At 39.5% G+C, this 14653-nt stretch overlaps 1 protein-coding gene across 2 annotated transcripts in view; it reads left to right on the top strand.

The window, feature by feature from the left end:
* The window catches only part of LOC127647469 (protein kinase C alpha type-like), a 225238-nt gene that overhangs the window by 58326 nt on the left and 152259 nt on the right, over window positions 1–14653 (top strand). For both annotated transcript variants that reach the window (XM_052131734.1, XM_052131733.1), the window contains exon 3: window positions 14119–14201. In XM_052131734.1, coding sequence (XP_051987694.1) covers window positions 14119–14201 — 83 coding nt within the window. The remainder of the gene's footprint in view (window positions 1–14118; window positions 14202–14653) is intronic.

Here is a 14653-nt window from a genome sequence, read left to right as displayed (position 1 = left end):
GCCAGCGACACATGAACACATGAGGATAAAATGTAAAGACACTTTGAAAAAACAGACAAGGAACGATGATGCCACAGTCCTCCACAGGCATAACAAAACCTGGCAAGGTGCCATGAATGTAACAACGCCAGAGGGCACACGGTGGCAAATCTAACCCTATAACCCACCACTAGACCCATGCACCCACTCAAAACAGGAACACGAAACAAAAGACAGACAGGGGACGATGATGTCATGGTCCTCATCAGACAAATCCCAACCTGACCGGTTGACAGAACCATGACATCAACGGAGAGTGCACGGCGATCCAGACAACCAGACCTTTACGTTCACACAAAGGAGGAACACAAAAAACAAAGGCAGGCCGATACTGCCACGGTCTCATTAGGTAGAACCTAAGCCTGACAAGGTGACCGGGCCGTGACAGACAGATTCACTCCTTCACAAGGAGTGCTAATAGTGAGTGCCTGTTAACATTGCTGCCATTTAGAGCATTTCAAATCTCTAGTGATGTTCCATTTGGGTTTGGATCCAGCCTTTGAAGGCAAATGCCAACATAAACAGCAGATAGCATGGCAGCTCACTAGGGTTTGGAACAGAGCCATTGTGTTTAAGTGTCAGTATCTCAGTGTGGTCACTGCTGTTTTTAGCTCAGGCTTGAGTCTCCTTCCGTCTGATTCTTAGCAATCAGTCTGTTCAGAACAAAGGGGATCTACAGCCCGGCGGTAATGTCTCCGCTCTTGTTATAGCTGCGCAGGCAACCTGTCAGTCTGTTGTCATGATGGTGTAGTTGCACTGGGATAGAGTGACCACATGATCTGTAATGAACGGAGCATGTGGGTTTCTCTCTGCCAGACTGTCACAGGATCATTTGCCAGCCCATAAAAGTTGAAGGGGAATTTGATACACAGAGATGGAGTAGACTGTGTTGTGTAGTTGCATGAGTGAAAGCAGTAACTTTAGCCTCTCTCAGTGTGTGTTTTGTTGAGAGTGCTGTTCTTATCATGAGACAGTCAAGTAGATGTCATAGACAAAAATGATATTCTGTACGTTTTAATAAGGAGATGTCGTTATCTTGGCAACACACTAACTACACACTCTAGTGGAACCCACTGTGGCCACGTTCACACATCATCAGATTGCCGTTGTCAGACCTGTTTTGAGTGCTTAATATGGTTACGTTCACACACAGTTTGGTTATTTTCGTGAGTGAAAACCACACTGTAGAACCAAACTGACACCCCCAATTTTTCTGGTCTCACAACCACATTCTCGTCAAGCCTGTGCTGTGTGCTGTGCATTTAAAGCTGTTGTCTGTTAATTATGATCTGATGGATGAACTCGTGCCTTGATGTGACTTGTTTATTAAATAATAAAACGTTAATTGTGATGAAATATGCCGGCGTTATGGACGTGACATTGGCAACAATTCTCACTCAGAACACACTGACCTAAAAAACACTAACAACAGGGAGCATTACATAAATGATGAATTTTATCTTTGAAGTTTGAATGATGTTTCACATAAATCAGCATTTCATTATAGAATAACACCTTTTCACTGTATTGACTGTACTAAAGTATATGTACCTAGAATGAATCAGAAATCCTGCAATTTGCCTTTATTCCCTCTATATCTTTGCATATAGTAATTTATATAGTGGTCTATGTATATAATACATATAGTGAAAATTTAAAAGTTGAAACAAAAAACAAATTTCTGAAATTCCAGGGCTGCAATAATAATTAGAAAAAACACATCAACAACATGTATAATATAATCACTCATACTGTACAGTACTGTGAAGAGTTCTAGTCAACATCTCATCTTATGTCTTGTTTGGTGATGCATCTCTGAAAGTATCTTCTGGAATGTCTAATCCAACCCTGGCAACCTTCAGGAGAAGTGTCTCCACACCCTGCATTCATGGAATCCTGTAAGGTCATGGTGGTCAGGTTTGTGGCCCTTATCTCATCACTGCTCTTAGTCTTCCTCTCCTTTGTGCTCCAAGAAAATAAGTGCACTCAAAAGAAGCTTTAACACCAATGCAGAAAACGTCTCGGGTTACATGTGTAACCCTTGTTCCCTGAAAAAGGCGGAACGAGCTGAATAATGTGTGGAACACGTCAATGAATATTGACCGGATTTTATAGCCTCGGCTGATGTAATCATTAGATGCACATGAGGCCAGGCTATAAATGGATACGTCACCAGGTGTCGTCAGATACTTCTTTTTGAAGAGCAGTCCTGGGACATCCCAGTGCGGCAAAGCAGCGCAACATCTCGTTCCGCCTTTTTCAGGGAACAAGGGTTACACATGTAACCCGAGATGTTCCCTTTACAAAAGGCTTCACTATGATGTTGCGCTGCTAAGCGCTACGGGGAACGCAATACCCACGCCGCCGCACTTGGGGCTGTCCGGACCCCTACGGTTGTGCAGTGTACTCACAAAAACGCGAGAGGTCTCAGACATGAGCTTCAGATGTCGACTCAAGGGCATAAGAGCCCGGAGTAGCATAAACATCTAAACCATTCAATTTTGATGAATGTGAGCGGAGAGGACAACCTGCCGCATCACAAACTTGTTCAGGCATGAGCTGAGATGTCGACTCAAGGGCATAAGAGCCCGGAGTAGCAAAGCATCTAACCCATAAAGTTCGATGAATGTGTGCGAAGAGAACCCTATCGCAACACAAACTTGCCATAAAACTGATGAATGTGAGCGGAGAGGACCAGCCTGCCCCATCACAAACTTGTTCAGGCATAAGCTGAGATGTCGACTCAAGGGCATAAGAGCCCGGAGTGCAGAACATCCAAACTAAAAAGGTCCAATGAATGTGTGCGGAGAGGACAACCTGCCGCATCACAAACTTGTCGGAACGCGCTTCGAGATCATGTGAAGGACCAGCTGGGTTTGGGGAGAGAGTGAGAGAAAGGGATCAACCCGTCTCTTGCTCCTCAGCCAAATCCATGCACGAGCCCCACGAACGATTTTTTTTTTCTTTAGAAATATATATATATAATATATATTTATATAAGTAAACGTTTTGTAAACACTAACATTGCCAAATATCTGATTGACCTTTGGTTGCTTTCAAAGTTTTGTTTGTATCTTTCTTTCTTTTAACATGTATACAGGCCCGGATTGGCTAATGTGGTCCCGGTGGGCCGGTCTGTTTTTTTGGCCATGAGGGCCGGTGTTGTCATGGCACTGGGTTGAAATATGGATACTGTCCCTAGGCTGCCTGTACTCACAGCAGCCCACTCTTTTTATTTAATATTTTTTCGCAGCCCACTCGCAGAGTGCAGCCTGCAGGTTAATGACGTAATTATATTTTGAATCCCCCGACAGTGGCACCTTGCTTAAAAAAAAAGCAACTTGTAAACGTCAGTCAGTGGTGGTTGTAGGTAATGGAGGACATAGGCTAAAATGGACAATAGAAAGCAAAAAGGCGGCGCTGAAAAGGCATGATTAAAAAAAAAGAAAGCTCTTCAAATTGACGCAGCCAAATGTACAAATCTAAGCAGCTTTTACACCAGCCCACCAAATGAAGATGATGTGGGCCGGTAAGCTAAAGTTAAGCTAGTTAGGAGCAGTGCAAGATGCTAGCGGCCGTGCAAAACAATGTTGTCTGCAAACCACCGTTCATGTTTATGTATCAAACTTTTTCTTGTAGTTCTACAGCAGCAGCAGCAGCCTCTATTGCTTATTGAGTGAACATAAGAATTAGAAGAATTAATGTTAATGAAGAGTATGGTGTAGAGCTGAAACGATTAGTCAACGTTATCGACCACGTCGATGGGGGAGAGATTGAAACTGCGGTCCCGTCACACTCGGTCACAGGGATGCTCATCCCTCGAGCACGCACACTTAATGCAGCTAGATTATAACATGATGGCTCACGACTTATTGAATCATAATACACGTGTCACTGTGCATTTCTTATCATGAAGAAAATTGGCAATATGCAGCTTTATTTTTAAGAGAGAGTTTGTTTATTTGTGAGTTAAAGATGGATTGAAGTGAACAGAAAGGTGAGAGAGGGTAGAGCAGAGATTTGTTTTGGCTTGTTTTCCAATAAAAATATCTAAAACTCATTGAAAACAATGTACATTTACATTAGGAACTATACTGCAGAAGACAAAATCATGAATATAATATTAACAATACAAATATTTTAAAATATATAAAAATCCTTTAAATATCTCATATGCTGCTTCATTGAATCTTTTTAAGACTTGCTTTTAGAGAATAGACCATGAATATATTTGGTCTTTACTGCACTCACAGAAGTATAACCATGTGAAAAAAAATACACTTTATTTAAGATCTATTCTTTTAAAGCAAGTGTAATTATCTTATATGCTGCTTCTCAAGTAAATGTTTCTTGTTTTAAGGATTTTTAAATGATTTTAAATGGACAATAAGACAAAAACATTTGATAACAATAAAACATTTTTTTAAGTGAATTTCTTTCCTGGATTAAAGTTAACAAAGTGTTTAATTCCCTTTAATTCAGTGAATGTCATTTAGAGGTATTTTTAAAAGATGATTTTGTCCTGTTTATTGTTAGTAAGCACGTTTAATACAACTTTTTAAGTCATGACACAAGCTGAATAATCGGTTAAGAGATAATGATTAATCATTGTCACCGAACAGTCAAATAATCGTTCTAATAATCGATTATTTTAATAATCATTAGTTGCAGCCCTAGTATGGTGTACACCTGCTCAATGGTATTAATGATACCAGATGATTCAGCACCACATTAATGAAACTGACTTGACTTGATCAGAAAGCTTTGTAAAAAGGGGAGAATTGTGGTGAGAAATATGACAATGTGTAACATTTGATTTAGTGTCAGAAGCAGAGCCAGTTGTGCCTATGCAAGAGATTGATGCTCTCACTGGGGAAGACACAGGTAAGCTGTGTGAATAAGCAAACATGATCACATTAGTTACACTAGACCTATAACAATGTTCTATGCCCAAGTGTTACTAGTGACCCATTATGTTTTTTATCAAAAGATAGGTCTAGTAAATGTAGAAAATGCCTAGAAAAATACAATGAATTGCAAGGCTGTGGAGAACAGTGCACTATTGCAGACTTATATACTGAGGTTTTAATGACATTATTTTAATAGTCAGTCGTGAACTAAAGTGAGTCTAAGGCATGAAACTGCAGGGCTGAAAATAAGTCCCACTCCGGCCCTGCGTGTATAGCACTAAGAGACTTTCTGCTGTGAGCACAAGGAAGAATTAGTATGAATCAATCCTGCACCTGTAAATCCAAATTTTTTTGTTGCTCTTGGACAATAGACAGATAACACGAATAACACTCTGTACCTTAAATACATGAAATAAACCTATTTTATGTTTTAAATATATTTATATTTATATTTAGCGTGAGTCACTCGCTAGTTCTTTCTCCCATTCCTGCGCACACATCATCCCACCCGCACCTGCACTCAGCAATCAAAACTTGTCCCGCACAGTTGTGGGACTTGTGCTTCTGTTTCACCTGTTGTTAATTTGGTGTCGATCAGAGATTCCCTCGGTCTCCGCATGTTTTACATCTCTTATACATCTTTTTACAGTGCTGTGATAGTTTTATTTATTGTTTGACATTGCTTTTTAAACTACTCCATTGCCATAAAAATAACCTTTGATGCTTACATGGCATTACTTTCCATCCATCCATCCATCCAAAGTTACTTTACACCTACCCTACAAAGGCCATACTCATTAACTAACACAGAAACTGAGAAAAATGGCTTCAATTATTTTGATGTGGATTTTGTTGTTATTGCATTTTCACACAATGGTTACTCTGAATTTCAGAATATGAGTATGAATATAAAATCATAAGAGACCTGTTTCAGTCAGAACTCAATTTATTGTTTTGCCTTTGTTGGGTAATATCATTGCTTATTACATTTCTGTCACACAGAGAGAATTGTCATCATTTAATATTATATAATTACTTCATTAAGTAGTTCCCATCTGTGTCAAATTTTAGGATCTTAATCGTATATGTTATTGATCTCTCCATCTAATATATTTCCTTTCACTCATACTTATTTTCCTCCTATATTATTTCTCTCCCTTGAATTCACAGGGACTCTAATTTGTTATTTTATTTCTTAATAATGGAGGTAGTATAATACCTCCATTACTTCAATCTTATGAGTCAAGTCAAATGTATTTGTAGAGCACATTTCACAACAGCCATTGTTTCAAAGCAGCTGCACATGAAATCATGCTATAAGAGAAAATGAATGATTATAATGGCAATATTAGCTATCTTTAGAACTATTAGTGGTTAAAATTAGTAAACTAAGTGTGTGTATGATTATATACAATGTTTATCAGTTTATTTATTTCAGTATATTTTTAATATGGGTGAAATATGTCAAATATAGTAATTATTTGAGTCTTTTGATCTTGACAATTATGCCATGTTATTCCAATTAAAGACATTAAATTAGCAGTCTGAGTAACCCCTCCCCCATCCCAAATGCCCACATATGATATCCCTCAGCCCACCCTAGTAAAGCTGTCAGAAGCCATGCCTGGTAAGAAGGTATCCAGTTTTAAAATGGTGATGGTTTAAAGGCCCTGGTATACTCAGAGAAGTCTTTCTACATTCTTCGCTCAGAGCCAAAAAGGAGTTTGAAACAGCTGAGCAATGGTATACTGTTTGTGAACATTCAGACACAAGCCACACCACTGGGGGAGGCATTTAGAGGTACATTAAAATATGAGGACACACAAGACTACATGCAAAACATCAACTAATGATACATAAATGTGTGTTATTGTTGACGTCATAGAGTATAATTCACACAAGATCAGTAAAAGACGCTGTGTTAACAAATCAATGATGATATAAAGAAATGTATATGCAGTAGATAATGTGTAATTTGTAATGTTTACATTTTACATACATGGCGCTAATGCGCTAAAATGCTATACTCGGTCATAATATGCAATTACTCTGTTAATTTATGATAACACTGATGCTAACACAAAGATGGGTGTATAAAAATTGTTAATGGGATGATAACAGCACACACACACACACAAAAAAGATAATTAATGGCATATCTTATATTGGACAGATGTGTGAATGGCTTTTGGCTGCAGACGGCACATGTGAAGCAGCATATTAAACAGAGTGAATGGGCACATAAGAGTTTTTGAGTAGATTTGATTCCTTATGTGAACTAATTTAACAAAAATTCACATGAAGTTCTTGAGAAATGTTTTTTTGCACCAGCTCACTAATAACTCTGCACGTGTTGGTCCAGGTCACACTTACCAATAACGTGGGCCAATGGCAGTATAGTGTTCAGCAACCGGTATGACTTTTTCCAGTACGTTTGCCCTGGCGAGCGGTTTCATACCACCGAAACAATCTTGTTTTGGCCAGATTTTGTTCTAAATGACGTCCCTTCGTTCTCCAGTCTACTATTAAGTATACTTGGACCTTAAGAAAAAAGATCAGAATTAAGAAGAAGAAAATAATAAAGATGAAATTTGTAAAATCCGGCCTAAGTATGCAAAACACAACATTTGCTTGTGAGCATCCATGCTGGTCCTTTCAGCATATGCAGCCATTCTCCTATATGTACAGCAGTCCCATCTAAAGGCACGATTTGCAGCATATGTCTGTTTGCCTTTGACTTTAGCATGCCTGCATAAATATACTGCTTTAAACCAACTCCTTTGAATTCTGACTTAAGCTTAAGCTTTTACGACGAAGAGGATGAATGAGCAGCTCATCGGATTCCTTCATTGGATCAAATTCTGTTCTACATAAACAACTTAAAACTACCTATAGTGACCTTATGGGAATGGACAGTCCAAACAAATTCCAGTATTTTAATTTAGTCGACTTTGTAGTTCTACTGTGGGACAATGCACATATTATGCTATACCCTGGATGCGTTCAAATGATGTAAATTTTCATCAAGGGACCACGAACGGGGAGAACAGGTTGAACAGGGCGAAGAACAAACATCCATACTGGGGAATGAAGAAACAGCAGGGTTTAAATACACAGGAGACATGATGATGACAAAACGAGACACAGGTGAGAACAATGATGCAAAGATGGCAGTGATGAGATCAGGGAATTGTGGGAAGTGTAGTTTTTAGACAGACAAGTGAAACACGGGGCAGACAACAAGGAAAACGTGACAAAGAATGTGATCAGTGACGAGTGAAACAGAAAACATGGGGCAGACAACAAGGGAATCATGACATAACCCCCCCTCAAAGGAGCGGCTTCTAGACGCTCCTCAGAAACAAAAAGAAAAAGGGAATACCCAAAAAAAAATAAAAAATCGTCCAAGGAGTGAAGGGGGAGCAAACAGACAGACCAAGGGAGCACAAGGGGCAAACAGACAGACCAAGGGAGCACAAGGGCAAACAGATAGACCAAGGGAGTACAAGGGGCAAACAAACAGACTAAGGGAGCACAGGGGGCAAACAGACAGACCAAAGGGGCACAGGGGGCAGACAGGCAGTCCAAGGAGGCACGGGGGGCAGACAGGCATTCCAAGGAGGCACAGGGGGCATGAAGGTGGTCCAAGGGGGCACAGGGGGCAGACAGGCAGTCCAAGGAGGCACAGGGGACAGACAGACAGTCCAAGGTGACCACAAGAGGACTGCATCAGGTGGTCTGCGAGCTGGCCACAGAGCAAAGACAGGTTCAGGAGGCCTGGGAGGCGGCCTCAGGACCACAGCCATGGGGGACTCCGAGGGCGGAGCCGAGGTAGGCGGAGCCGTGGACTGCTCAGGAGACCACATCGTAGAAGGCTCAGGAGGCGGAGCCCTGGAAGGCTCGAGATGCGCTGGCTCTAGGACGGTCATGGCTACAGGCACTGGCTCACTGACGTTGGCTGGAGAGCAGAGGCCTTTCTTTTCCTCCTCCTCCGGGCGGATGAAGTTGGCAGCGCTGGTTCTTTGACCACGGCAGGCGTGGGGGTTGGCTCACTCACCGTGGCTGGAGAGGAAAGCCTAGAGATGGGAGCCGGGATCAGGAGAGGTGGCTACCCGGCAGCGAATACCTCTACGATGAGACCCACATACTTTTGCCAAGTGTAGTCTCCGGTCTCCGGGAGTTCCCACCATCGGTGTTTGGGTACACCGAACCGGTACGCCACCTTCAGAGTGTGGTCATCCCAGCCGGTGTAACTGGCCACGCTGGTGAAGAAGTGGGAGAACTCCCGGACAGACAAGTCCGCCTGTGTCAGCTCCGTGAGGAACCCTGCTAGATCCATTGTTGGTTCGACTGTTCTGTTACGATGAGTAGGTAAAGGCAGACGAGGGTGAGGATCTAAATGCAGTTGGTTTTTATTAAACGTGAAAACAGACAAAACAGGAACAAACGAAACATCCACGATGGGAAAATAAAAATAAAAGCACAAAAACATCAAGGGACAACGAACGGGGAGAACAGGTTGAACAGGGCGAAGAACAAACATCCATACACATCAACAGTCGACAGGGGAATGAAGAAACAGCAGGGTTTAAATACACAGGAGACATGATGATGACAAAACGAGACACAGGTGCGAACAATGATGCAAAGATGGCAGTGATGAGATCAGGGAATTGTGGGAAGTGTAGTTTTTAGACAGACAAGTGAAACACGGGGCAGACAACAAGGAAAACGTGACATGGAATGTGATCAGTGACGAGTGAAACAGAAAACACGGGGCAGACAACAAGGGAATCGTGACAGTTGTACTATACATATTACGAGAAAACATGCTTTTCTTGATCTGTGTCCAAGATGCTTCCTTGGAATAGACGTGCTGTCTCACCCTTAGACAGATGTTCTTTTGTACTTCTTTTATCCAGTTGAACTCAACTCATTTCTGGAGAAATATTCAAATCAATGCTGATACTGATCGCTCATGGTTGGCACAGTCAGCTTTGTTTGACCAAGACATTCAAACTAATAGCGGCTGAGCCCTGGTACCTCATGACGCACAAAGATCTTTGAGTAACTGAAACCAGCCAACATTTGTGGTTTTTCCCTGAAAGGAACATACGGTGCAAAATAGGTTTATGCCAGAATATTACAGTTTTGCAAATTGCAAAGTGCAAGTCCTTTATCTTCTAAAACAACTGAATGTCAAAGGTTCCATTTACATATGTATCTACTTTGTCTCAGATATTCCCCCTCAGGACAGTTGTTGCCATACACAACATGATCACTAAGTAAGTTGGTATCTTTTTTCCGAGTGTTCCGGTACACTAGGATCATCCATATTATGCCGAATCCCTGACCTTGATGACCTTCCCTTGTGGCGCGACCGGAAGTGCATTGACTCAGCAGCTTGGCAGACCTGGGTTCAGATCCTGTGTTGAAACCAGGGCCCATATTCACACATCTTAAGGATAAAAGTAGCTCCTGACATGGATATTTAGGAGCAACTCTTAAAAATTAGGAGTGTGTCACTGTAAAAGGATCATATTTGTCCGTCACTGACAGTGTGACTTCACCACTTCCTGTGGAGTTTTTTTTTTTCTGCGACCAACCGACCAATCAAAACTTAGTCGACCAAGACTCTTCTTATTGACTAACATTTGGTCGACTATTACGGGGCAGTGCTAAATATTATAAACATTCTAATATTGACATTGACTTTTAAAAAAGGTATCGTATAAATTGCTGTGTTTTCATTATTGCAAAGTTAGTTAGAGATGCAGTTAACTCTTCAACTATCCAAAACAACCCAATTACACCAGAAATTAATTTTGACAAATTTGCGCTCTCTGGCCACAGGCAAAGCGGAGTGGATGAATTGAGAATTTCTGTCATCCGTCTGCAAAATCATCTGTGAAACTATATATGCCCTCTCCCGACCACACATCATCCAACTATTCATAATGTATGTTTTCTTGGCCATTGCAGGGCTACACGGTGTAGTTGATACAGAAGACAACCAGACTCTTGTTTCATTGCACCAACACAGGATGAATAAATATTCAACCGAAAAAAAATCAGTTATATGATATATATACACAACGATCAGCCACAACATCAAAACCACCTGCCTAATGTTGTGTAGTTCCCACTTGTGCTGCCAAAACAGCACCGACATGCTTCTCAGAATGGCATTGAGATATAATAATCTTCTCACCACAATTGTACAGAGTGGTTATCTGAGTTACCGTAGACTTTGTCAGTTCGAATCAGTCTGGCCATTCTCTGTTGACCTCTCTCATCAACAAGACATTTCATCCACAGAACTGACCCTCACTGGATGATTTTTGTTTTTGGCACCATTCTGAGTAAATTCTAGAGACTGTTGTGTGTGAAAATCCCAGAAATACTCAAACCAGCCATCATCCATGCAATTTTCTAATCAGCCAATCGTGTGGCAACAGTGCAAAAAATCATTCAGATACGGGTCAGGAGCTTCATTTAATGTTCACATCAACCACAATAATGGGGAAAAATGTGATCTCAGTGATTTGGACCTTGGCATGATTGTTGGTTCTAGATGGGCAAATAAATATTTAAATAAATACATGAACGTTACTTGGTAATTAATGTTCAATAATCATCAATACATTGGCATACAAAATTACACAATAAACTTCATAAATATCAAATAAACAACAAAGTATGCTACAACACAGGCATACGCTTGCTCTCTTGAAGCTGCTCTCACACACTGAAGTTGCCTTTGATCATTGAATTTGAACCTCTCTCATGCCTCAAAAGCAACTCAAACTGCAGTTTGTGCCTATTTAGATGAACTACCAAATATTTGATTTAGTGCATTATTGCTAATGCCTACATGATGCTGATGGTTAATTGGCAAGTTTCCTCTAAAGATTTGGATAAAGCAATTGTTATAAATCTTTCATATTTATTTATAATATTAATTAACAATAATTGTAATAAACAAATGAATGAAAGTTTACTCTAAAGTAAGACTCGACCTCTGCTGACTTTGTAAGGCTGTGTCAGAGTGCTTGTGTTTTTGTGTGTGGACAGTGTGTGTCAGGAGGAAGAGGTTGCTGTGTGTTTGTTTACTGAGTTCGTTTTAGAGAATGCGGAGTCGTTTAACTGATGTGTTTGTAATAAGGAATTGCCTCAATGAGTTCATTGCTTAGAAACAACATTGTGTGACAGTGAAATGATATATACAGTATCACACATGCTGGCACTATAGAGAATAATGCAGTTGTCATGTTTTTTATTTAGATTCTTTTTTGTTTATGGTTTATTATCAATTATAACAGATCAACATTTTTTAGTATTTAATTAACATATATACGTTAAATACACCACCGTCCAAAAGTTTGGAATAATGTTCAGATTTTGCTCATATGGAAAGAAATTGGTACTTTTATTCACATGAAAAATTACAATTTACAATAAACTTCTTCAAAGAGTTCTCATCAAAAAATTATCCACATGCAGCAATGACAGCGTGTTTTATTCTTTGCAATTCTTCCCATAAGTCCTCCTGAGTCTTCTCTTTACTGTTGTACGTGAAACAGCTGAGGACATGTGAGGTGTCTATTTCTCAAACTAGAGTCTCTGATGTACTTCTCCTCTTGTTTAGTTGTACATCTGGTCTTCCACATCTCTTTCTGTCCTTGTTAGAGTCAGTTGTTCTTTGTCTTTGAAAACTGTAGTTACACCTTTGTATGAGATCTTCAGTTTTTTTGGCAATTTCAAGCATTGTAAAGCCTTCATTCCTCAAAACAATGATTGATGATGAGTTTCTAGAGAAAGTGTTTTTTAGTCATTTTTGACCTAATATTGATCTTAAGATATGCCAGTCTATTGCATACTGTGACAACTCAAGAACAAACACAAAGACAATGTTCAGCTTCATTTAATGCACCAAATATCTTTCAGCTGTGTTTGATATAATGCTGATATAAAGTGATTTTCTAGAACCAAATGATCAATTTAGCATGATTACTCAAGGATAAGGTGTTGGAGTGATGCTGCTGTCTAGATTTGATCAAAAATGACTTTTTTCAAATAGTGATGTTCTGTTTTAAACATCAGTAATGTCCTGAATATACTTTGTGATCAGCTGAATGCCACTTTGGTGAATTCAAGTACCAATTTCCTTCTGAATCAGCCAAATCTGAGTATTATTCCAAAGTTGTAGTCACCAGTGTATATGTTAAAAATTTAGCTTGGAGACCATTTTATTAGATTGTATAGTCTATTACACTAATTTTTAGTACAATAAGATTGCATAACAGCATTGTTAAGCAGCTGTTAACAGCATCGCTGTTGTTTTTAATTTTTTGGTAAATTAATAATATATAGTCAATCATACTGATATATGCCATATACTCATTTTCACTTCAAATATTTAGATAAATGATCCTTCCTTTGTAATAATAATCAATCCTAGTCTTTGATTAATTTATTTTCATTGTTGCACAATGTTTCCTTCAATCAACATACATAAAATGATCATATAAAAAATGAGGTCCATTGTCAATGCTTTATATCTTCACAATATATAGGTGTTTCTTCAAATTCTGTATATGTGCTGGAAGTGATGCTGATGGAAATGACAGTATTAAAGTGTTTGAAATAAATTGGCCAACTCTTTTGTCTTGGTAAGGCTAATTTCATAGCTAACATTTTATGGATTATAAATGTACACAATTAAATGACATTTTCACACTTTTTGCATAATTTGGCAAAACTTAATTTGATGACACCCAAATTTATTTTGCTCACAAGTGATATTTACCTTGATTTTTCTTAGTTTTTGTCAAACAGCACTCTTCATATTTCACCTACATTTCTCCACTTGGCTAACAAGTACACTTACTATAAAATAAAATCAAATAAAAATTTTACTACTGGCCCAGCCTTGTCTACGCCACTGGTTAAAACCTGTTAAAGGTTATTTCAATAAAAATCAACCCCTGGGACATGAAAGTGATCGAAGTTGAAGAAACACCCACATGTAAAAGGGAAGTTTTGAGATTTTTCCATAGATGCAGTGTAATGATTTTAATCTGAGTGCTTCAGTATGTCATGAGTATGAAATGAATGTATTTATGAATTTATTCAGCTCATCTGATAAAATTTCCCCTTTCTTTCACAGTGTGCTGTTTTGTGGTCCACAAAAGGTGCCATGAGTTTGTTTCCTTCTCCTGTCCTGGGGCCGACAAGGGCCCTGACACAGATGTGAGTAAACACTTGTGTTATTTCTCTCGCACACGTACACTCTTGCTCACGCTGCTGCCAGCATGTCCTGTGTTAACAACAGATTTATGTGCATTCAGTGAGACAGCACATCAGTGACAGTGCTAATGTTCAAAACATCTTCAGCTTCAAGCTGAGTAGAAACTGTATCCCTATATTTATTTCTTTTGCTCAAGTGGATTTGAGGGTGATACTCGTCTCTGCTGTGAGCGGCTGGTTTAGGTTTACTTACATTAGCATCGTGTGTATCGTGAGCACTTCTCTTTCTCAGTCACCCTCAAAAAACCCTCACAAGTCTTGTAACTACATTAGCCTCAAAACCACATCTTTAATATGCAAATTGCTGCTAAGTTTGGAGATTCAGGCCGCAGTGAGTTTATTTTATGTTCATTGTGACAGATAGCATTTTTATCTTATTCCTTCTATTGGGATCT

This window comes from Xyrauchen texanus, chromosome 8 (genome assembly GCF_025860055.1).
Source record: "Xyrauchen texanus isolate HMW12.3.18 chromosome 8, RBS_HiC_50CHRs, whole genome shotgun sequence".
Classification (NCBI taxonomy): domain Eukaryota; kingdom Metazoa; phylum Chordata; class Actinopteri; order Cypriniformes; family Catostomidae; genus Xyrauchen; species Xyrauchen texanus.
Note: the sequence above shows the minus strand (reverse complement) of the source record. Positions and strands in the feature narration are given on the sequence as shown.